Source organism: Chlorocebus sabaeus, chromosome 9 (genome assembly GCF_047675955.1).
Source record: "Chlorocebus sabaeus isolate Y175 chromosome 9, mChlSab1.0.hap1, whole genome shotgun sequence".
In the NCBI taxonomy this organism is placed as follows: domain Eukaryota; kingdom Metazoa; phylum Chordata; class Mammalia; order Primates; family Cercopithecidae; genus Chlorocebus; species Chlorocebus sabaeus.
In genome coordinates, this window is record NC_132912.1 from 60,391,913 (window position 1) to 60,417,457 (window position 25,545).

A 25,545-nucleotide genomic window follows, 5' to 3' on the forward strand; every position below is an offset into this window, starting at 1 on the left:
ACACACACAAACCCATTGAGTGCCTACATATCTGTCACCTCACTTTAGGGATGAGAAAACTATGGCTGCGTCACTAGGTACATAGCTTGCCTGAGGTCACATAGTTCATGCAGGACATGTGAGTTCCCCGCAGGGCTCTTTACAATTCTGGAAGTGCCAATGTTATCTGTGCCAACTCTGCATGAAAGTATATGATCATCAGCTGCATAAAGACCCCTCCAGAAGATCTCGGCTGCCCCAGGCCACAAGGAGTGGTGGCATTCTGCAAGGGGCCAGTGCAGCCACAGGTCCATATCCCATCAGGGCAGACTCCCAGCCTGCAGTCTGTGCTCTCACAGACATTATCACTGGCCATACAAGACACTAAGCAGCTTGCCACAACCAGCAAATTTGGAGTAATCTTTCAAAGTAAGAAAAAGGAAACACACATGCACATGAGGCCTGCCAAAACGTAATCTCTGTTCACATAAAAGCAAGATGCTAAACATAGCTGTTGTTTTTTTTTTCTTTTCCAGAGAAAAAATTAGGAAAAAAAAAAGCCCATAGCTTTGCTTTTAAAATTATGTCCAGGAAAGAGAGAGCTTGATCTAATCAAGTCAACAAACAGTACAGTGCAAAATATGATAATGTGTTTTCCCCACCAGGTATTATTTAACTGAATATATCTAAAAATGAATTTGCATCTAAATATAAAACTAAACTCTTAGTAATCTGCAGTTCTGCCAGGAAATTTGGGATTCTGCCTTGTACATCCAATAGACTCACACATCCTTGGAGAAGGGAAATGATTTAAGGTTACTTGCAACATCTTTTGATCTTAGCCAGGAAGGGCAAAGGACAGTAGCAGACAAACAATTCTTTTAGAACTTCTGAAAGAAGATAAAAGGCAAAGGAGCAGGGAGTAGAGCTGGCCTACAGGCAGCTGGCTCCTCCCACTAAGGGCTAAAAACCAGAGGGTACCTAATTCTTCTGTCGAGAGGAACCAGCTTCTCTAGACAGTAGGGTGCAAAGGGCTGCCTCCTGCCCCCAGGCAGGGGCCTGGGGGAGGCTCCTAAGAGCTGCCACCTGCTCTGACCAGGTAACATATAATCCTGCCCAACAGAGCCTGCGCCCCATTCCATCCTATCCCACTCTTGTCTCTGTGACCACTCACAAAGTTGAGCAGGCAGATATTCTCCCGCAGAGCCCCCACACAGCCGGCGAACCCCAGGGTGAACATCACCACGCCCACCATCAGGACTAGCACCACGGGGTCGATTCCATGCATCCGGGTCACTTTGGTGAGGTCGGACAGCACACCCTGAAAGAGACAGAGAAAGCAGGGCAGTATCGGCCCGGAAGGGGAGTCAAGGATGCCACCCTGGGGGGTGCAGGTGGTACTGAAAACAGGGACTTGTCTCCCCAGGCTCAGTCCTCTTGTTAACAGCCAGGCCAGAGTCTGGCCCCATCCATGCCCTTAGGGGCCCCTCTGAGCAGCAGATCCTTGCCCACCTCAGGTCCCAGAAAGTGTTCCTGGCCTCCACCTATGCTGTGAGTTCCTCCCAGGCAGCCACCAGGCTTCTTTTGCAGCCTGTGGGGTGCCTATTCCAGGCCTGGAGGGAAACGGGGCTCTGTGGCCTGTGGTCAAACTGGTCACCCTGGTGGCTAACCTTGTTAGTCCCCCAATTTGGCACCTAATTAATGAGGAACTACTCTTCTGAGATGAAAACAGCCTCAATATGAACACTCTTGTGGAAAACACGCCCAAGGGCAGGCCAAAGCAGTGCTGTCCATAGAAGTTTCTACACCAATGGAGGTGTTTTAGACTATACCACCACTCTCTGGCCACAGGTGTCGTGGAGCACTTGAAATGTGGCTAATGCGACAGAAGGACTGAATTTTAATTTATATTCAATTTCAATTTAAATATAAACACAGTTACATAATGGGCAGAGCAGTTCCGTAGGATTTGTAAAATGCCAAGGGGAAAGCTGAGCCCTGGAGATTGAGTCATGTAGCATGTTTGCAATTCTGTTTCTTAGATGATGGTTAAACTAAGGGACTGGAGAGACCACAGACCCCCTTCCAGTCACTGATCTCTGTTACAGTTTAACTGCCTCTTTCATTGTTCTTTACTAAACTCAGATCAGATATCACCTAAGACCCAGGGACAATTACATCTTCAGTGTGGAATGTTAAACATACCTTTCCTGAAAGAAAAAGACCGCCTCAACTAATCAGAACATTGTGACTAAGCATCAAGACATACATAGGTGTCTGGGTATGGCGGCTCATGTCTGTCATCTCAGCACTCTGGGAGGCCAAGGGCAGATCACTTGAGGCCAGGAGTTCAACACCTGCCTGGCCAACATGGCAAAACCCGATCTCTACTAAAAGATACAAAAATGAGCCAGGCATGGTGGCACATGCCTGTAATCTCAGCTCTTCGGGAGGGTGAGGCACAAGAATCTCTTGAACTCGGGAGGCGGAGGTTGCAGTCAGCCAAGATTCAGTCACTGTGCTCCCGTCTGGGCAACAGAGCCTCTGTCTGGCTTTGTCTACATAAATGAGCCCAAGCTCCTACACTTCGAACAGGAAGGCTGACTTCCATTCTTTGGAATTTGTGCTTCCTGGGCAGCCCTGTCCTTAACATGTGTGCTTGAATAAACTCTCTCTAAACTAGGTTCTGGCCTTTTTAATTATTTTAAATCGACAGATTTGCTCCACACTCAGGGCCATACCCGGTTAGGCGGCTGCAGTCCCAGGGACAGCCACACGGTGGTGCTGTGAGGCACAGATTGAACCTGCTTCTGGGTCACAGGGGCACAAGGACATCGCACCCTAGCTCTTGCCCTTTCGGGGTTCACAGGCCACTTTGAAGGTGCCCAAACCGGAAGGTGGGCCTTATCCTGCTCGTAAGACCATGGCAGGAAAGCCTGCAGACCTAGGTTCTTCTGCCTCCTCCTGCTGGAAGCAAAGGGACGTTCCACTGAAGGAAGAAGGCCTGGGCCCAAGATGCTAGAGGAAGCTTTAGTCCTGGCTCTTTCCGGCCAGGCCTGCTCCACCTTACTGCTTCCCTCCCTTCCCTCCTTCCCTCCCTGGCCCTTTTCAGCCCTCACCGCCTCCACAGCACCCCTGCCACGGGGCAATAAGCAGCAGCACAGCCCCACCCTGCCCATATCCAGTCTCATCCCCTTCCTGGAGCTGCAACTGCCCCATGTCCTTCCAGATGGTAGAAGCCAGGTCTCCACTCCTCCCCTCTCCTCCTGAGGCTGGGCAAGGAGGCCCAGAGGTGCTTACCCCTGCCCCACAGGGCACCCTGGGGGCACGTCACCCAGCCCCGCTCCCTGCTCTTTCTCATCCTGGAGGATAAGGGCTTCAACAGTAAGCATGCCTGTGTTCAAGGACCTGCTCGCTTGCTCCCAGAGGCACAGACAGGGTCAGGAAGCTGGGTTGCCCCAAGCCTGCTCTGCAGACAAGGGCTGAGCTCTCCACATCCACAGGGCTCAAAACCCAACCAGCCCAGCCCAGCCCATGCCTCCAGCAGCCAACACTATCATGTGGGCAGAGTAGGCAAGAGTTGTGTCTGTAAAGATTAACAACTACACACCTTGACACTACACAAGAAATGCTTGTTGTCAGGGAACAGATTGGACGAGGGAAAATGAAGTCCAACGAATCTGGTTTTGGCTGCCTGAAGCTCAGTGTCCTGTGATAGTTACACCTACCTTTTCGCTCCATGCCCACAGCCCAACTCCAAGGAAGACAACTCCAGCCAACTAAGTGGGACAGAGGAAAGAGAGAGAGAAGGAAGTTAGGATGGAAACCAACACTGTGAACATGCTTCACAGAGCCAAGTGCACACTGCCAGGCAGGGCATGCTCCTAGCTCACATCCCACATAGCCCCTCAGGCCCTGCAGATGACAGATAACCTGAACCTACCTTCTTGAATGTCTGGACAAACTCCTTCAACCTCAGATGACCCTATGCCCCAAGGAGGGAAGAGGAAAAGATCTCACAGCAGACTCCACCCTGGAGAGACTATGGGTCACAGATATCAGGCTGTGCCGTTTCTTCCCCTTTTTGCAACCCTGAACTCATTTCAGTGCACTATCTGGTGTATACGAAAACATCACCCCTTGGGAGGGCTGGCCCAGGTCCCTTCAGAGGTTCCCAATGCACGATGAGGCTGCATAGGACCAGGCACCACTACACGGTAAGGATGGGGGGAAACAGAGCCCAGGATCTCTGCCACACACCCCAGCTCTCTAGCCCTGGAGATAAGACTCCAGGCACAGATAAGCAGCTTTCCAGAGGCCCAGGCCAGGGCTGATCCTCCTCCCCACTGTATCTACACTGAGCAGGGGGTGCACCTGTGCTCAGGAAAGGCTGGGTTTTTAGCTAGAGAAAATAGGCCTGCTCTAAGCAGTAAGCTCACCCCAGAGGAGAAGCACCCCCAAGCCCAACTTCCCACCTGCAGGACCCTATACCCCATGTGCACCACAACAAAAAGGGGCCCTCCCAAATACATGACACAGGTTCCTGAACCAGGGAGGGCTTTTCCACATAGAACAAAACACAACGTGGGCTCTGCTAATAAAGCTGCCTCCTATTTTTCTGTGACTACTTTACACCACACTGGCATTTCACTGCCATTTATCACCATCTCACGATAAATAACAGGACCACGCTTCTCTATGACTACCAGTGATCTCAAGCCTTGAGCCACTTCTGCCTATTTTACTCAGTAACTAGCCCCAGGGGCTAGAATGGAAAGAAAGGGCTCAAGGAAAACCCCAGGAAGTCTTACCCAACCCTGAAAGTAATCTGTGATCCAACCTCTTCTGGATCACAGATCACTTTCAGAAAATGCACTAATGCCCAGTATTTTGTATGAAATTTTAGAGGGTTCACAGCTTCCCACTGCTGGCTCCCACAATGGTCTGTGAACGCTAAGCGAAGAACCCCCACCAAGAACTAATCCCTCAATTTTACAAAAGCAGAGGCATTGAGGCCCAGGGAGGGCCAAAACCAAAGTGCCAGGCAGTGGGGAGAAGGGCTGAATCACAAGTCTCAGTTCATTCATTCACTCCTCACTCATTCATTCAACAAATATTCACGGAGTACATCCCGAGTGCCAGATACTATCTCAAGTACTAGATACAGCACCAAGCCAAGGGGGCAGAGCTCCCTGGGTTCATCTCTAGCCCTTTCTACCACACCACACCCATTTCCTGCTTCTCGGTCCTCCCCCTGAACTGACTAGCTGGGAAGGGTTTTCCTGATGGAATGCACGACCGCTTCGTTTCCCGCCCCAGGTGTCTTACACTGGCATGCCGAGCGAGCCTGCAGGCGACTGGTCACCACCTGCCGAATCCTGTAAGCTCCATCCCCACCCATCTTATTCAAGGCCCCCAGTGACCTGCCTCCCTCTTGCCAAAGCTGGAGGCCAGGACTTTTCCTTGTGGTATCTGACCTCAGTGGTCACAGCTGGTCATTCTCTCCTCCTCCAAGCACTCCACTAACACACTCTGCTTCAGGGACCCCAAGCATATGCCAACTGCCTTCCTCCCTGCTACTCCTCCTCCTCCTTCAGACCCCTCTAGACACTGGTGGTTGTCACTCACAGTCCTAGCTCCTTCACCCTGCCCTGAGCCCTCTCGATGATCTCATAATTCACAAGGCTTAAATACCATCTAAACACTGCTGACCGACATACCCAGATGTCCAGTCCTGGCCATGCCCCCGGTCAAATACCCTAATGTCTACTTTACTTGTCCTCCTAAGACAGCTAATGATATTTCACTCTTATTCTGCCCCACTATGCAGCCTTGGTCCCCCGACCCCAACCCAACTCATGCAACTCTTCTCCGTCTCATTCAGTGGCACCACCGTCCACCCAGCAAGTGTAGAGAGAAAACCCAGACCCTAGGCTTGGTGCCTTCTTCCTCTTTTGCCCCACACTCAACCCAGAGGACCCTCTGTTGGTTTTGCCTCCAAATACACGGTGCATTCAACCAGCTTTTCTCCAGTCTCTGCTCCCACCTGCCCCGGCTCAACCCATTCAGGTCTGGATCCCACAGGGGGCTCCTCACTGGTCCAAGCAACGAGACTGGTCCTTCAAAAATACAGAGCTGGGAACTCCCTTCCTCGAAACTCTGCAGTGACTTCCCACGCAGACCTAGAAGAAAATGCACGCTCTCTCCCATGGTCCCCAAGGGCCTCTGCAGCCAGGCTTTGTGCACACCTCCCAAGGCATCTCCTTCCCACCTCCAACCCACTCCCCGGGCCACCCTGACATTCCTTCTGTTTCTTGAAGTCATCAAAATGACCCCTGCCTCAGAGCCTGGACACTCTTCCCTCAGCCTGGAATGCTCTTCCTCCATATCCATTCCTGACTCCTCCTTCACTACGTTCAAGGCCTCCTTTTACCACCCTTCGTGGAACTGCTCCCCATCTCCCACGTGTGACCTCCTCTGTTGATTTTCTTTGTGGCACTGATCCCAGACCACAGGGCCTGTCTCTCTATTGTGTCTCCCCAGCTAAGCCCTTCTAAGGCCAGAGATGTTATCTGTTTTGTTCAGAGTTGCAGCCCAACAATGAGGAGGGCTTGGACCACAGTAGGCACAGAGCAGGCACGAGTGACTCCCCAGGACCCAAGACCACGACAGTGCTTGCCTGGGTCCTCCTAGTTACCCCCAGGCATGCTTCTGGGTGTGATTCGATCCAAAAGCATTTTGAGCAAATGTGGGCTAAGAAAAACTCAGCCTGGCCCAGTTCCATGGGCCAAGCTCTATATAGGGGCATTCGCCTACGGTCAGAGTAGAACAAGCCCAGAGGCTGATGCCCCATCCAGCATTCCCAACAGACATTCCAGCCCCTGCCTAACCACTTTCCAAGACAGTCCACTCATCCCCTGGTGCCACATGGGACAGGTGAGAAAAGTCTGTCTTAAAGACAACAAAACCACTGCTGGAGTTGCCCTCCTCTCCTCCCCACTGCACTTCACAGCTCACCCCTTCTCTCACCTTGACTACTAAGTCTGACTTCTAAGTGTATCGTTTCCCACATTAATACCAGCCTCAGGCTGAGAACAGTGGCTCACAGTAATTTGGGAGGCTGAGGCAGGAGGATTGCTTGAGCCCAGGAGTTCAAGACCAGCCTGGGCAACATGGCAAGACCCCATCTCTTAAAACAAACAAAAAGTTATTTTTTTTGGTTTTTTTTTTTGAGACAGAGTCTCGCTCTGTGCCCCAGGCTGGAGTGCAGTGGCGCAATCTCAGCTCACTGCAAGCTCCGCCTCCCGGGTTCACGCCATTCTCCTGCCTCAGCCTCCTGAGTAGCTGGGACTACAGGCGTCTGCCACCGCGCCCGGCTAATTTTTTGTATTTTTAATAGAGATGGGGTTTCACCGTGGTCTCGATCTCCTGACCTTGTGATCCGCCCGCCTCGGCCTCCCAAAGTGCTGGGATTACAGGCGTACAAACAAAAAGTTTTTAAAAAACTAGTTGGGTGTGGTGTCACATGCCTGTATTCCCAGTTACCAGGGAGACCAAGGTGGGAGGACTGCTTGAACTTGGGAGGTCAAGGCTGCAGTAAGCTGAGATTGCACCACTGCACCCCAGCCTGGGTGGTGACAGAGTAAGACCAGGTCTCCCCAAAAAAAAGAAAAAAAAAAGCCTCAGTTCCATCTATATTAATAGGTTTCTGTGAATTCATGCTGAGGTGCTGTATTAATTGCTCTCCCAGGTGACTAAATAGATACAATAGGAAAAGGTGACTGGTTTCACAAAAGGAATTTTGTTCTGCACAAGTTCTCAAAAAAGACCCATGACCTCAAGAGCTGTTCATATCCCCACCCTCAGGGGCACAGTGCCCATGCAAAGGTAGGCCCACTCCTGCTCACCTCTGTTCCAATCGCCCCTTCCCCAAACGCAGGGCCACTTACCGCTCTGCATATGGCCCACAGACCATACCCTCCTTCGCTTGCTGATCTTCTCAAGGCCCCCAGGGAAAGCCCTGGTTGACTCTGTTTGCTGGGGAAGCCAGCTCCCTACCACTGCCTGCAGTTCTCTTTCTCTCAGCTCTAAGAATAAGGGCTTGGCCAGGCGTGGTGGCTCACACCCGTAATCCCAGCACTTTGGGAGGCTGAGGTGGCGGATCACCTGAGGTCAGGAGTTTGTGACCGGCCTCACCAACATGGAGAAACCCTATCTCTACTAAAAATACAAAATTAGTTGAGCGTGGTGATGCATGCCTGTAATCCTAGCTACTCGGGAGGCTGAGGCAAGAGAATCACTTGAACCCAGGAGGTGGAGGTTGCGGTGAGCCAAGATGGCGCCATTGCACTCCAGCCTGGGCAACAAGAGCAAAACTCTGTCTCAAAAAAAAAAAAGAATAAGGCCTCGTGTTGTTTTCCATTCTGTCTTAAAGGAAGAACTAAAGTTAACTCACACCGGAAAGACAGGAACTTGGGGATCACATGTCAGATCATGGGTTCAACAAACAGTGACCCAGGGCAGGAACTCTGAGTACCAACAAATCTGGTTTCAGAGACCAGGAGATTGAGGGAGGACCAGACAGGGGAAGTGACCTGCCTGAGAGCTCACATAACAGTCCCATGAATGAACCGGGTCACTGGCTCGCTTCACCCCACGGTATCCTTCCCTGGAACTCTGCAGCAGATGGTCTGTGGGGCCAGGCTGGGTGAGCCCTGACTGCTGTGAGCCCTGGCTGCCAATTTTCTGGGAGTGAGGGTTCAGCTGAGTACCCTCCAGCCTCAAGTGACCTTCTTTGTCTCCCTCCTATGACCTAATTGAATTACCTACTGAAGAACGGGGCCCAGCTCTGGCCCAGCTTGAGGGGAGGCCAGGCTTCTGTCTGCTGGACCAGCGAGCTCCTAGACTGCTATGGTCACTGCGAATAGCTGCCCTTTCCTGGGAGCTGTGCACTGCATTAAACACCTAATGGACCTAAGGCTATCCCTCCACATCCCATAACACTGGCTCAATTACCCTCATTTTTCAGATGGGAAAGCTCAAGTGTAGAGCAATTTGGTCTTCTGCCCAAGGTCACATGGCTAGCTGGTGGCAGACTTAAGAACCAAACCTGGATGCCTCTGACCCTGGCAACACATTATCTTACCACCCACAGAGCAGCTGTCTTCCACACAGGGGCACTCACACAAGGGCCCAGGGATGTAGGAATTCCACAGGGGGGATTTGGGGTTGTGCAGCTCTAAAGCCAAATGATTCACACTGTCAGGTGGTGAGACCACTTGTGTCCCAACCAGGGCAGGTGGATAAGGCAGCAGGGCCTCTTTGTGGGTCACTGCAAAGATTAAATATTGACCTTTCACCTTAGGAAAATGCCCCTGCGAAAGGCAGGAGGTCCTCTTGGGGCACTCTGGGCTGGTCCAGCCAGAGTCCAGACACAAGAAATCCACTTACCACATGAGCAAGCACGTGGTACTTTACCCAAGCGCAATTAACTCACAAAGGAAGTGACACCCGGCCAGGCCCTGCTGAACTGGAGGAGAAAGATGCAGCTCCAAGCAGGTCAAAGGCAGCCTCTCACCCATGATTTAATGGCCTTGGCTCCTTGCAAGATTTAAGCATGTATAAAAGTACTTGGCAACTCCTGCAGGCCCCAGAGGCCTTTCTTCCGCAAGATCAAGGCGAACTACTAGCAGCAGGCGATGCTCTCAGGCGATGCTCTCAGGCTCTGCCCTGCTGGCCTCCGGGTCTTGCACAATCCATGCGCTGACTCAGGCTGACATTCACAGAGCCTCTTCCCCTGCACAAAGCCGGCCCTGGGTCCAGTCTCTGCTTTGCAGCTGCCTAGTGACAGGGCCTCATGCGAGTCCGATACCTTTTCTGAGCCTATGTTCTCTACAAAACAGGAATGATCTTTCCTAGGTCACAGGAAGGTTGGAAAGATTAAAAGAAGATCCTACATGACATACTTACTCCAGGCACAGAGCCAGTCTCAAGGTGGCCATGCCCTCCTGCAGGGCATGCAGAGCAGAGACGTGGGGGACGTTCGAGGATATGCTACAAGCATCTGCTGTCCTGAAGACACTGCGTCTCCTTCTCGTGATGCTGGTGTTCTGTACCCCACCCCCAATTACTTCCAGCACCAGCCTCTGTCCTAAGACAAAGTCCTCCTTTCCAGAGGTACCTGTTTAACTGGGCTTCTGGAGACAACAGTGAAGCAAAGTTTAGGGAAACAGGGCCTTCTGCAGGCTTTTCAAGTGAGGTAGGAAAGGATGATGGAAAGAAAACGCCAGGGAGCGGAGGAAGCCAGGACTGAGTCTCAGCTTTGTTCCTAATTTACAGAGTCAGGGCCTCGAGGAAGCCATCCCTCTCCTGGGTCTCAGTCTGCCAATCAGCAAAATAAGCAGCAGGAGACTGATGACCTCCAAGGATCCATGCACATGCACCTCCCACTGGCTAAGCTTTGCCATTACAAATTACACCAGATGGAAACCCCAGGGTCCTGGCACTCTCCAGAATAGGAAATCCCGAATCCAGGCCTGAGGCATTCAGGAAACAACAGCGATACTTGTGGCCACTTGAAATGCTGATGATTCAATTGAACTTGAGGCAAAAAACGACCAGGAGGGTGCAGACCCCAGACCCAACCTGGCTCTGAGAGCCCAGTGGGCCAAGAGAGGAGTTGCAGTTAACCATCCTGTGTTGAAAGTCTGAACCAAGCCACTTGTCAGTGGGAGTTCGGAAGTTCTGGGAGTCAGAAGGAATGCTAGGATTCGGCTTCCTTATGACACAGGGGAACAGAGCCCAGAGCAGGAGGTACCTTGCACGGGTCACACAGCTATCACACCCCAGCTTTTCCTCCTGCCAGAAGGGTGGTTCTGAGAAAAGGCAACAACATGTGCCCTCCCAGCAGAGCCAGAGAACCCATGCGAGGGCCCCATTGTGGGGAAGGACTGCGCAGAGGGCTCCAGGGGCAGCTTCCACAGCTGTCTGTGTTGCCAGATAACAGGGAGTTGACCCGCACTGAGCCCCGCCCAGGAACCTGTGTCACAGCCCTTGAAAGGAAGGAAGGCGGAGGGAACACAGTCATTCAAGGGAGGTGACAGGCAGTACCCCCAGGAGAGAAGAAACCCCCACCCTAACTTTGGCACAGTTCACAGTGATTAACAGTGGGTAGAAAACCAAGATACTAAAGCAGTGGTCAGCATTTTTGTAAAGGGCCAAATAGTAAATATTTTCAGCTTTGTGTGCCGGATGATCCCCATAGCAATTACTCAACTCTGCTGTTATAATGGGAAAGCAGCCATAGATAATACGTAAATGAATGGGTGTGGCTGTGTTCCAATAAAATTGTATGTGTAAAAACAGGCGGAAGGCCAGGTTTGGCCTGCAAGCCATAGTCTGCAAAGCTCAGCTCTAAACTATCACACTAAAACCATCTGGACCTGGAGAGGAAAGACGGGATTTCCTCCTGCTCAGCCACACAAAGCCCGGGATACCCTACACTCAGGTCTCCAACACTGGTATGTTTTTATACCACTGTAACAGGTCTTAATAGCCTAAAACTGTAAATAACACAAACGATATATCCCCATAATAGAATATTACACAACAAGAATAAATGATCTACAACTATGTACAACTGCATGAATGAATCTCACATATGATATTAAATGAAAGATGTCAGACACAAAAAACTTCATACTGTTAGGGAAGAATACTTAGTGGAAAAACTATAACTAACATCCAATCAAAAGTTACTAGATAGGCAAGAAAAGGAAACAAGTGAGCTACAAGAGAAAAAATTAAGTAAATAGAAGACACAAGTATGACAGAGAAGATGAAATTGCAACAACTTCAAAACAAGTATTGCAAATACGTTCAGGGATTTAAAGGAAAATATAAATATGATAAGGAAAGAAATTGGAGCCATAAAAAAGACCTAAATGTAACTACTAAAAATAGAAACTACAATACTAGAAATGAAGACTTCACTAGATGGGTTTAACAGCCAGTGAGACACTACGGAAGAAAAGATCAGTAAAGCTGAAGACAAAGCCACGGAAACTAAAGGAGAGGGGTAAAATGCTCAACAAAATAAAAAACTAAATCGAGTCTCTGTGACCTAGATAAACAATGTCCTAGGGAAATGGGACAGGGAAGGGGAGGAAAAGGGTGTACATTTGAAAACATAATGGCTAAAATATTCCAAATCTGATGAAAACTATAAACCCACAAATCTCAAAGGCCAATGAACCCCAAACAGAATAAACACAAAGACAACTATACCAGCACGTATAAAATTGCTACAATCCGGAATAAAAGGAGAAACTCTGAAGTCAGCCTGGAGGTGGGAGGAGACACAAAGTATTTTTACCAAATCAAGTGAAAACATATCAAAATGTGTGGGATGCAGAAAATATACAGCTTCAAGTATTTATATTAGGAAAAAAAGATATAAAAATTAGTGATCTACTCTTCCAGTTTAAGTAGCTAAGGAAAAGCAAAATAATCCCACAGTAGAAAGGAAGAAATAATCAAAATAAGAACAGCAATCAAGGTGAATGTGAATGTACTTAATGCTAATGAACTATACACTTAAAATGGTTTCAATGACAAATTTTCTGTTATGTATGTTGTACAATTAAAAAATAAAAAATAGTTTCAAAAGATTTTTAAAAAGTAATTAAAAAGAGAAAAACAATAGAGACACTATCATCTAACTAAAAAAAGTCAGATACCAAAGAGTTTAATTTATAGCAACAGGAGGCAGAACAACCATCACCCAGGGAAGGGGTGGGGTGGGGTGGGCATGACTGTAGGGGCACAAGGAAAGTTTCTGGGGTGATGGGAATGTTTTATATCTTCATTGTGATGATGGTGATTATGTGACATGTACAGTTGAGATTGAACTGTACAGTTAAAATGAATAAATGTTATTCTATCTAAATCAGACATCAATATAAGTGATCATTATAAAAAGGATTTCCATTAAAGAAAAAAACTACAAACAAGAAAAATCACTCCTGTAGACTATGCCATGCTGATTATTTACCAGCCAAGGAGGCAGAGTTATACAAGTACACCAAGGTACTTAAGACTTGAAAGTAAGTGTAAGCATTTAACAGTCCTGTGTGCCAGGCAATAATCTCAGAGCACCTTGAACATCCCTTCCTCAGTAATCCCAACTGGTGGTCCCAGCCTCACACTTGCCTAAGTTGGGAAAACTGGGGGCTGAGGCCATGCAGGCATCAGCACCACTGGCCATTCCTTAAGTTCTAGTGGAATTTCTGATTAAGCAATCCCTGTCCTCTGCCTTGGCAAGCCTAAATGCAGAAACACACACACACACCCTGTGCCAAAAGACGGTCAATTTCCTATGAATTGGGGCAGTCGTTCTGGGGATGTGATTCTGACTGTATGTCAGGCAGGTTAAAACAATGTACACACCTTGTGACCCATTTAATCTCACTCCTGGGAATCTATCTCAGCGAATAATTTCCCTCCCTTCCCTAAAGGGAAGAATGTGTATTACATAAACTAATCACTGCATCCTTATCTGGGATAGTAAAAAAATTGGAAACAACCTAAATGTCCAATATGGGAATTTCTAAAAATACGGTTGGAAAGATAATGTTGCAACCTGGAATGTTCTATATTAGTAGATGCTGCTGTGAAAATGCATATCTCAAGATTGCAAGGATACTACTCACAGGATATGAAACTGTGTGCCTCCAGACAGGACACTGGGGCATGGAAGAAGAAATGCAGTAAACCTGGGATGCCTTGTTTAGCCTTTATGAATTCCCATGCAATTACAAAAGTTGATTAAATACTACTTGAAGAGAAAAAAGGACATCTTCCCAGCAGTGAAAACAAAAATACACTATATACATTATTAAAACACTAGACTTTTCCCTTTTGACTGCATCACTGAGATGGAAATGAAGAAATCATCTGCCTGAAGATCTAGGGATCAGGCCTTGGGGTCTGATATCAAAGGCACAGAGTTCAGCTCAAATAAGGGCAATTCTCCATCAGTCAGAAGAGCCCACAACAGCAGACTATCCTGTGCGGTGACAAGTCCTCTATAAAGAGGAGCATAATAAAGGTCTGATGAAGAGAATAAGACCCTGCCTGCAAAGATGCCCTAGACAAGGGTAAGGAAAGAGAGCTGATCTTTCCACCTTGGGCTTGTCTTCTCTTTCTTGTGCAGGGTGGCCACATGCCCAGATTTGCACAGGACAGGCCTGGCGTACACCTGTTGTTCCAGGAACATTCTCAACAAACTCTTACTCTCAAAAGTTGAACCATAGATTACATGTTCACCCTACTCACAGGAGGCATCTGTGACTCTGAAGGAAGAGGCCTCAAGCCATGCTGGTCACAGAGCACAGATGTCCATGGATCTCATCTCACTCAGAAACAGGCTGCACAGAGGCGAATTCACACATTTTACAAGGGTAAGCTCAAATAGACCCAAGTCACTGAGAAAACCAGTGGCAGAATGTCATTTAAAAAAATTTTTTTTAAACTACAGACAAGCAAAGGACTCTCCTGTGTAACAAAGGCCTACAGTCTACTTAGAAGGGGTTTCAGTTCTTCACTTTTAATCCATCTCTAAAGCAGATCCAGGCAAGGACTGCATCCAACCTCAGCATGCAGATTAAAGCGAATGCTTGTGTTGGAAACCAGCCCTGGAGTTGCAGACATCATCTGAATCATCCCTCTAGAGGATTCACTCGGCAAACTTAGACAACCCCAAATGCTTTGTGGGACTAGTGGGGGGTATAAATGAGCAAAGACAAAGGGCCAGACGCCACTCCTCCAGTGTACGCCTCTCCCAGCTTCCCTTCCTCTGCACGTCAAAGTGAGATCTTCTGTACCCATTAACCAACAACTCCCCAATCTTCCCTTCCCAGGCTCCTAGCAACCAACATTCTACTTCCTGTCTCTATGATTCTGACTACTGTGGGCACCTCATATAAGTGGAATCATACAGTATTTGTCTTTTTGCGTCTAGCTTATCTCACTCAGCACAATGTCCTCAAGGTTTACCCATGCTGTAGCATGTGACAGAACGGCCTTCCTTTTTAAGCTCTTTCACATCTGTATAATATCACATTTTGTTTATTCACTCAATCATCGATGGACACTTTGGTTGTTTCTACCTTCTGGCAACTGTAAATAATGCTGCTATGAATGTGCACATGGGTGTACAAATATCTCTTCGAGATCTTGCTTTCAGCTCTATTTGTTATACCCAGAAGTGGAATTGTTGGATCATACGGTAACTCTATTTTTAACTTTTGTGGAACTACCATACTTTTTACCATAGCAATTGCACCATTTTACATTTTCACTAACAATGCACAAGTAGGTTTCAATTTCTCCACATCCTCATCAACATCTGTCATTTTCCATTTTTTAAAATAATAGCCATCCCAATGGGTGTGAAGTGGTATCTCATTGTGGTTTTGATTTGCATTTCCTAAGTCAAAGTGAGATTTTGCACTAAAAACAGGTCTAGTACAACCAAAGAATGATTTTTTTAACAAGTAAAAAACACTAGCGCTCTCAAAAAGCTATGTTGCATGGAAGCATATTTTCCCTAACATCCTTGTGATAAGAACCTCATGAAGCCCATTCCATTCTCATTCTGTAAACCAAGAGGTTCAAAACAGACACGCAAACATCAGTGGCATCCACATTTCTTATCCCAAGCAGGTTTTAACAATCCCTGGGAAACCTTGACCCCGAAGTCAGAGAGTTTAAAAAAATATCTATTAGCGACCAAAGGGTATTTATCTATAAAGAATGCTATTATTAAAAAAAAATATATATATATATATATATAAAAAAAAAAATATATATATATATATATATATATTTTTTTTTTTTTTTTGAGACAGAGTCTCACTCTGTCGCCCAGGCTAGAGTACAGTGGCGTGATCTTGGCTCATTGTAAGCTCTGCCTCCCGGGTTCACGCGATTCTCCTGCCTCAGCCTCCTGAGTAGCTGGGACTACAGGCGCCCGCCACCAAGCCCGGCTAATTTTTTGTATTTTTAGTAGAAACAGGATTTCACCGTAGCCAGGATGGTCTCGATCTCCTGACCTCATGGTCCGCCCGCCTCAGCCTCCCAAAGTGCTGGGATTACAGGCATGAGCCATCATGCCCAGCCTATGAAAATAATTCTAAGTGAGGGCAAACTACTAAATAAAACATCGGCCAGGCGCGGTGGCTCAAGCCTGTAATCCCAGCACTTTGGGAGGCCGAGACTGGCGGATCACGAGGTCAGGAGATCGAGACCATCCTGGCTAACACGGTGAAACCCCATCTCTACTAAAAGATACAAAAATATAGCCGGGCGAGGTGGCAGGCGCCTGTAGTCCCAGCTACTCAGGAGGCTGAGGCAGGAGAATGGCGTGAACCTGGAGGCGGAGCTTGCAGTGAGCTGAGATCCGGCCACTGCACTCCAGCCTGGGTGACAGAGCGAGACTCTGTCTCAAAAAAAAAAAAAAAAAAGAAATAAAGAAATAAATAAAAAATAAAACATCATATTTGTTCCAACACCTAGAATTGGTCACAGAAGCAACAAGCTGCCTTCTGCACGTTGAAACTTGCCTGCTGAGCCCAGTGTCCACCATCAGCATGTGCAATCCTTCTGCACCACTGCTCACTGTTAATTCATTAAACAAAATACAAATAAAAACACTGTGCAAAATCATCTACCTAGGCTTTGCTTCAAAATAATCCAAAGGGTTGGGCGGGGAGATACAAATCAAATAAGCTAGATGGTGGGAACATGGAGCTCATTTTATTATCCTACTTTTATATTTTCTCCATTTTAAAAAAAGAAAACTTATCTGAAGAGGTAAGGGCTTGGGCATTCCACTTTATACATTTTCAGCAACCTGAGGCAGACACTAGACAGCTGAGAGTGATACGTCACAAGGAAAACACTGAAGCTTAGCCAGGTCACTCAGCTCAGGGAGACCTTGGGTGCCCAGAGCCAGCCCGGCATACTCCTGCTACACTATGAGCTTCCCAGAGGGCTGTGCGCCCCAGTGTCAGGCCTCACCCCACATTGCCAGCTCCAGTGCAAATGAAGACTGCACATCACTACCAGGAACCCGGTGGGAGGGTCCAGCAGCTTCCCCCTAAGCAAGGCACTTGGCCTCCCACTCTTATTTCCCAAACAAGCTCTCTCATGCTTGGTCTTCCTGGCTGTTCCTGTTTGTTCCTTCCTGTTCTGCCCCAACGCACACTAACTGAAAAATGATTAACTTTCAACACACACATTGCCAAATCTGCAAAAGGCGGAAAACACTGCAGCACCCTTCAACCACCAAGCAGACTTACTACCATGCTGGATTCATGCGCTCCACTACTGGAATATAGTGCGGCAAATGTGTTACCGAGCAAGTTAGTAGAGATCCCTGGTGTCAAAAACTCTCTACTGAAACCCTCTGAAGAAATGAAGATACCAGGTCCCTCAGCCACAGCAGTAGTGCAAGAGTGTTGCTCTAGCTGCAGAAATTAAGATGAGAGTCGGAGGTTGAGGCACAAAGCCAAGCAGCACACCCACAGAGGGGAGCAACTGGGTGTCCAAGTGTCAGACTGCCTGCCTAGCCCAGTGACCCTCCACCATATACTTGGCTGGGGGTGCAGGATGGTGGAGGGGGAACACCAGGTAAGGCCAGGGGGCTCTCCAGACAGGGAACAATGCTGCTCTGAGAAGCCAAACATCATGAGGATGAAGCACGGAATCCCACATTAAGAGGGACCCAGAGGCGCCACATCAAATATCCAGCAATGCCCTATTTCAGGAACAATGATGCAGTTGCTGGTGCAAAGTTATCGGAGCACAGGAAAAGATGTGGGCTAAAAGACCAAGCCATTGAATCCCACCTTATTTCTCTAGGACAGAAAATCCCCAAACACACTAAGATAAATCACCAGGAGATGAGGCTGTAAAATCAAGCTTGCAAGGCTGAGAAGACTTAGTTAATCTGCCTTGTTTTCAAGAGTTCCAGTCCCAATAGGTGATGCCAAATCTGCAGTAGAAGCAAAATATGACATCATGGCCACTCATTCTGTCCTCCTTTCTCCACCTACACCCACAGATATTCATAAACTATGTTTAATGGTTTTAAAAGCCTCTGTGCATGATCATGTCCCCAGGCCCTCCTGCACAGAATCAATGTCTGTCTCTCCCTGGACCAAACTCACTGGCAATAAACACATGCTATATCTCCCTTAACCCCCTGACCATCTCCGCCAGTGTCCAACTTTTCTTCTCCTCTTTAAGGCAAGCATCCTTGGAAGAACTGTCAAGAGTCATCCCCTTCACTTCTTTACTTCCCATTGGCTCCTCAGCCAACTCCAGCTGGGTTTCTATCCACCCACCCTGATCCGCTACCCAGAGCATACAGTGGTCTCTTCAAGTTCATCAACAACCTCCACTTTGTCTAAGCCATTACCAATGTCCCGTCCTCATCCTTCTTCGCCTCCCTGCACCATGGTTGACTGTGCCTTTCTACTTTAAAGACTTCTACAACACACAATCTCCTGGTCTTCCCTTTACCTCGGACCACTCGCTCTCAGCCAACTTGGGAGTGGGTTTTCTTCCTCGACCCAACCTCTAGCATCCTAGGGCTCAATATTCAGACCTCTCCTCTTCTCAGTCAACACAACCATTTTCCACACTCTCATCTGGTCCAGCCCTTCCTCTGATGGTGGCTGGCCAAGACTTCCATCTCCAGGACAGTCAACAACAAAGGAAATGGTATCTCCCTGAGGCTGGCTATGAGATAATTTAAATGTACCCCTTCTATCCCAAATCCCATCTCAGAACCTGGTCACTCTGCAGAGTGACTCTCCAGTCACTCCAAAATCAGATCACACCACCCAACTTACAAGCCTTCCAATAATTATTTAAAGCAGCAAAAAATAATTCCAACTATTTATTGAGACCCATGTGATCCTTTGTGACCTGGCTCCTGCATGCCTCTGTCCCTACCTGTGTCCCTTCTCCCACTTACTCAGCTCCAGCCACATGGCCTTCTGTTTGTCCTTTGCACACACAGAGCTCATTCCTGCCTCAGGCCCTTTGCAGCTGCCATTCTGTCTGTCTGGAGCATTCTTCCCCAGATCCCTGCTTGGCCGCCTCTTCATTAGTACTCAGTTTTCAGCCCACAAGTCACCTCCACAGAATGCCTTTCCCTGGCCACCCTAGCTAAGGAGCATCTCCCTCACTGTCCTGTTGTTCAGGAGGCTAACATGGCTCTTGGTTACACATAAGCACTATAAGAATAGCACTTTATTGCCCTTGTCTGCTATCACCTCCCAGAACCTAAAACAGGGTCTGGCCCATAGTCAGATGCACACAAAGTACGTTGCTGCTGATGTCTCATTGGGGCACTCCCAGGATCAGAACAGGGGGCAGGTGAGGGAGACAGACAGGAATCTGGGTCAGAGTCCCAAGGCTTCCTGAACCCCCAAGGCTGGGTTGGCCTTACTCTGGCTTTCAATCACCTCGGCCTTCGGCCTTCCCCCATCCCCACAGTTGCAACTGGTTCTGTGAGGGTAGGGGTCACTGACCCTGCCCACCACCTTATCCCAGAGCTTTACATAGTGTCTGGCAAATTAAGAGTGTGTGGAAAACCATAATTTACTGAATAAAGGTCTAAACAAGGGAATGTGACCACTCTCATCCACTTACCCAGAAGATGATGTTGTAGCTGAAAAGGAGGTACTTGTACCAGCAGCTGACCTTGGCGTTAGAGTATCTATAATAGTGCATCTTCTGAGAAGCAGAATCTGCGGAGAGATGTGTGACTAGTGAGATGACAGGCTCAGCGTTAAAACCTCTCCCCAAAACCTGCTCATAGGTAGATTCCAGAAAGCTCCCGATCATTTCCCTTATGACCCTTTACCGGTCTAAGCAGAGGCCTACTACCAAGGCCAGGTATAGGTAATGCAAAACTCAGGTTGAATCAGCTCTCCAAAAAACAAACGAAAGGATAAGAGACATTTTTGAAAGAAGGAAGAAAGATGCTTTTTAAGTGTCTTTTAAGTACCAAGAATTCTGCTTGGAGCCTTCCCAAATATTGATCTCATCACCTCTCGACTGGGAATTGGTTTTTTTTCACTTCATGGTTTAGGAAACCATTCAGAAAGATCACATGACTTGCCCAAGGACAAGAGAGCAGTGATAGCCCAGGATTGGAACCAAGGACAGCGGACTTCACAGTCCACGTTCTTTCCACCCACCAGAGCCAACAGAAGAAACAGGGGCTTGACCACAAAGAGCCACGTTTGGGAGATGAACATGCAGGCAGGTCTGGACATGATCCAACTGTGCCCAGTGAAGAAAAGCCAAGATGAGGGCTCTATATTCATTCATGCAGCATTTTCTGAGAACCTCTGAAGCTCAGCCCTCAGAGGTAAGGAAGGCCACTGGAGCCAGCAGCCATCCCCCTGCTCCCTCCCTCCCCTGTCACCCGCACCCCGCCCCCCAACCTCAACCCAGACCATAGCCATAGCTTTGTCCTCCAGGGCTGTCATGAAACTTGGACTACACAGCCTACGTGGGAAGACCCTGTGAACTACAGAGTGAAGGGTGGGGCCACTGATTTTTATCTGTGTCTAACCCCCAAAGCAACCTCAGAGATCCTACCACAGAAGGGTGCTATTTCTGAGGGACTTTTCTGAGAGCCTGGGCTACCTTTACTGCTTTCCTTTTTGAACCCCAGTGGCAATCCAGGTGGACCCCTAAGTCCTCCACGGTTCCCTGCCCCCAGTGCAATGGCTGAACAGCGGGGAAGGAGGGAGTGCCTCAAGTGGACAGGTAGGAACAGGATCAGAGGCCCGCAGGGCAGTGGTCCCATGCCAGCCCCCTGTTCACCCCCAGCTTCCCAGGTGAGGAGAGTAACACAGCACAAGGCGAAAGCAGACAAGGCCACCCTAGAGGTAAGGAGGCGACCGACCCACATCCGCCAGTGAGAAACCAGCTTCCACGTGGTGGCTACTTGCAAAACCCCTTCCTGTGAGGCTGCCACGGCCGGCTGGTTGCTGCTCTGCAATGTTCTCAGAAAGAAGTGCCAAGAAGGGACATGAAACCACACTCCTCTGGAAACGGAACCTGTGACCGCTCCACCTCTCCCACGGTGTGGAATTGACAGGCACAGCCTAGACACCACCACTCATCCACCGGCCCCTCCTTCTGTCTGACCTCAGGAACCGGCAGGGGAGAACGACAGGCAGACCACTACCCAGCTGCCCCATCCCCACCTCCCGCCCTACCACCACCCCACCAGCAGGAGAGCACGTCCATAAAACGTGCCTCCAAGAATGAGTGTGTGAACACAACCACCTGCTGCCAAGGACTCTACAGGACACAAGGCCACACACGAGGCCTAAACACTGTCTGGCCACACAGAGTGGCTGCAGGGAGAAAAGGAGCTCTCAGGTAAAGACACAGGCGCCTTCCTTCAGCAACATGACCTCAGCCCATCCAAGTCCCTGCTCTCTCAGGACCTCAGCATCCTCAACTAAAGTGGGGCTCTTGGTGACCTACCCCTAATGTCACTGGCATGAGGGGCCTGGCTGGCAGCATCGGAATCACTTATTCTAAATACAGATCCCAGCCCCCAACACAAGGTTCTGGTAAGGAGGTCTGCGTTGGAGCCCTGAATCTGCATTTCTGACAAGTCCCCCACCCCCGCCCCCACCATGATACTGACATGCCAGCAGACCCATGCCCAGCAGATCAGGTATCAGCTTAGGCACCGAGGGCTGCAGCAGTCCCCTTGGGGGATCTTACAAAGGTAGACGGGCCTGTGAGCTATGATGCAGCACATGGATTCACAGAGAGGGGCTCCTTGTAGGCAACTAACTTAATGGTAGCTATAGCTAACATTCACCAGCTTGTTTCAGATTACAGGGCCCCACAGCACTGGGTTGGTTTGCTAATTTTTTGTGTAGGTAGAGATAGCAGTCTCACTATGCTATGTTGCCCAGGCTAGTCTCAAACTCCTGGCCTCAAGCAATCCTCCCTCCAGGGCCTCTCAAATTGCTGAGATTACCTACATGAGCCACCACACCCAGTCAACAGTTTGGCTTTTTTAATTGTTCTTTTTTTCCCCTTCAGGGGAGGGTTGCGCTACCCAACTATAAATCCATGACTGGATTAATGCATACAGAATGAAAAAAAACTTTTAACCTAAAACTCAAGTACATTTAACACAGAGAACTGTCAATTCAGCTGGAAACGCCCTATGAGGCAGAAAAATGTTCTAAGTAGTAGAAGCTCTGTTCCTTTTTACGGACAAGACAATCGTGCCCCCTCTCTTTCTCATGGTTCCCAGAGGAGCCTGGAAAGTAGAAGGCTGTGCCCTCCAGGGAGCTGGGCCTCAGGAACTGAGGAGGGCTGGTCAGGCATGGAATCGAATGCCTTGGGATCCTAGAGAGTGCTCCTTTGACCTCATTTAACCCAACCCTGTAAAGAACTCTCCGGAAGCAGTAAGAAAAGCCAAACTTCCCCCTTCCTCCTTGACGAAAGCTCCACAAAGAAACCAGCTCATTAGCAAACGTGTCTGTGTGCTTTCCGCAGTGTTGGTGGCTCACCTCTGCTCCCCTGCCCGGGGCCTTTGCAAAATGACTGTCCTGTGGCAACACAGGGAATCTCAACCTGATGGTCCCTCATCTCCTGCAGCTCGCAACCATTAAGTGTACAGAACATGGAAAGGCTACAGGGAACACTTCAGGGGGATGCAGCTGGCAGGGAGGCCAGCACTCTGGAGCAAGGATTCTCCATGGGGCGCCTGGCTTCCCTGACCATCTGCTGTTTCACCTTCCACCCAACACAAATGACCAACCAGGAAACTATTCTGCTTTCAGATGCTGGGATCCACACCTACACCCGTCAGAGACTCTCATAGCCACACCCTAAACTCCAAGCCCTCACTCCCTCCCTGGTAACATCAACACTCGAAACTACACTAGCCAGGGCCACACTGCGGAATAACTAGGAAGAAACCCCCTCTCATCCAAGAAGAAGTATGCCACGCTCAGACAACGTATCCTGATACACGTGCCACTTACAACCCAGAGCACATGCACCACCAGCATTATACCACTTTTGGCCATTTTTGTACAACCCAGGATAACCCCATGAGGTCTAGAGGTGGGGCTGTCCCAGTGACACTTTTTCCCCCATCCTCAGCCCACAGAAGAGGAAACTATTGCAAGAACTGTTGCAAGGAAACATTTCAGTTTTCCTTCACCCCCCTCCCCCACCCCTGCCACCCACCTAACCTCAGGAGAGGGAGGGAAGGCACCTCTCACTCTGTCCCTCTCTGCTCTGTTGGTCAGCAGGTTGAAAAGCAGGTCCTGACCCTCCATGGGGCTGGCAGATCCTGGTCTCCACACAGTTTAAGCTGAGGGAGGTAAATGGGAGACTCATTTGGACTCCAGCCTAAGCCACATCCTCCTACACAGTGTATGGTGGCCTTCTATCTGTGGAGGGGTAATGATGGAGCTGCACAACAGGTGTGGCTCGGAGGCTTCAGAATCCCAAGGGAGGAAAAAAGGACTGAGCATTCCGGAGCCACCAACGAAGCTACTAGCGCATTTACGCAAAAATGCAGGAAGGCTGATAAGGCAGTAGTGCTGAAACTAGAACCCAGATCTGACCGAAATGATTCCCGAAATGACCATGGTCCTTAGCATCTCACCTCATTTGCTAAACCACATCATACTGAAGGAAGGCAGAAATTAGCCTTCTATGAGCAGACGCATCCACAATGAACACCAACACCATTTATCTTACACACACACACAGACACACACGCACGACTAAGAACCTTCCTGAAAGTAGAGATGGGTAAACTTTTCACAAATGTTAAGTACCATTCCAGCAGAGGAAGAATCTCCAAAAGCTATTTTGTGTGCACAGAAAAAAAAATTAAGATCTCAAACTGTCTCAACTCTAAGAACATGACAGAAAATAAAGCATCAGTGTGGCAGGAAGGAGGCACATGTTTATCAAAATACCAATTTTTCAAAATGGGGCAGAGGGAGAATTGTATAACAGTGGTGAGATAACTGGTTAGCAACTTGAGGGGAGTTAAATAATAAGCAAATAACAATTTACAGATTTAAAGGGCACACGCACATGCACGCAAACACCACACCCGGAGAACAGGGTTTTCAATTCCATTTTACCCTCCTTCAACTTTTGAGGCAACAGGAAAAAACAATTTAAAGCACAACACTACCAAGCCTGAACAGATAACAAGTCTAAAAAATCCCCATGATTAGAAGTAACATTAAAATAAAAACGGAAACACAAATGGTATCTGCAGCTGAAAAAATTACGACAGAGTAAATATTTGCAACCTATAGAGTCATACTTCAAAAAGACTCCCATTGTATACAAATGAACAAAGGATATGAACATCATACACGAAGGAAAGAATAAGATAACAAAAGGAAGAATAACATAACAAATGGAAAAATAAGCCTGCGCAACATGGCCAAACACCATCTCTACAAAAAGTACAAAAATTAGCTGGGTGTGGTGTCTGAAGTCCCAGCTACTTGGGAGGCTGAGGTAGGAGGATCGCTTGAGCCCGGGAGGTCAAGGCTGTGATGAACAGTGATCACACCACTGCACTCCAGTCTGGGTGACGGAGCAAGACCCAGTCTTTAAAAAAAAAAAAAAAGGAAAAATATTCAATGTCACAAGAAAATAAAACTTAAAGACAATCCAGACATACTATTTCACACTTTTTTTTTTTTTTGAAACGAGTCCTGCTCTGTTGGCCAAGCTGGAGTGCAATGGCGCAATCTCAGCTCACTGCAACCTCCGCCTCCCTGGTTCAAGAGGTTCTCCAGCCTCAGCCTCTAGAGTAGCTGGGACCACAGGCGCATGCCACCAGGCCCGGCTAATTTTTTTATTTTTCATAGGGGTTTCGTCATGTTGCCTGGGCTGTTCCTGAACTCCTGAGCTCAAAGCGATCCACCCATCTTGGCCTTCCAAAGTGCTGAGATTACAGGTGTGAGTCACCATCCCTGGCCTATTTTATACTTTTTTTTTTTTTTTGAGATGGAGTTTCGCTCGTTTCCCAGGCTGGAGTGCAATGGCGCGATCTCGGCTCACTGCAACCTCCGCCTCCCGGGTTCAAGTGATTCTCCTGCCTCAGCCCACTGAGTAGCTGAGATTATAGGCGACTGCCACCGTGTCCAACTAACTTTTGTATTTTTAGTAGAGACAGGGGTTTCACCATGTTGGCCAGGCTGATCTCGAACTCCTGACCTTGGGTGATCCGCCCATCTCAGCCTCCCAAAGTGCCGGGATTATAGGCGTGAGCCACCACACCCGGCCTACTTTATACTTTTTAATTTAACAAAATTGCCACTACTATTGTGGCAAAACATTTATTCCTTGCTAGCAGCAGATGAAATGGTGTTACTACCATTTGGTAGCAACATGGTAACATTGACCACTAAAAAAAAAAAAAAAAAAAGGTCACACCCTTAATCAGTAAACTAATGACTAAGA

General features: G+C 48.3%; 1 protein-coding gene across 2 annotated transcripts in view; it reads right to left on the minus strand.

Annotated features, from left to right (window-relative positions):
- TSPAN14 (tetraspanin 14) overlaps positions 1 to 25,545 on the minus strand; it is a 64,073-nt gene that overhangs the window by 10,519 nt on the left and 28,009 nt on the right. For both annotated transcript variants that reach the window (XM_007962775.3, XM_007962774.3), the window contains exons 2-4: positions 19,702 to 19,799; positions 3,708 to 3,758; positions 1,154 to 1,300 (exon numbers count right to left, since the gene is read on the minus strand). In XM_007962775.3, the coding sequence (XP_007960966.1) occupies positions 1,154 to 1,300; positions 3,708 to 3,758; positions 19,702 to 19,782 (279 nt within the window). In that variant the 5' untranslated portion in view covers positions 19,783 to 19,799. The remainder of the gene's footprint in view (positions 1 to 1,153; positions 1,301 to 3,707; positions 3,759 to 19,701; positions 19,800 to 25,545) is intronic.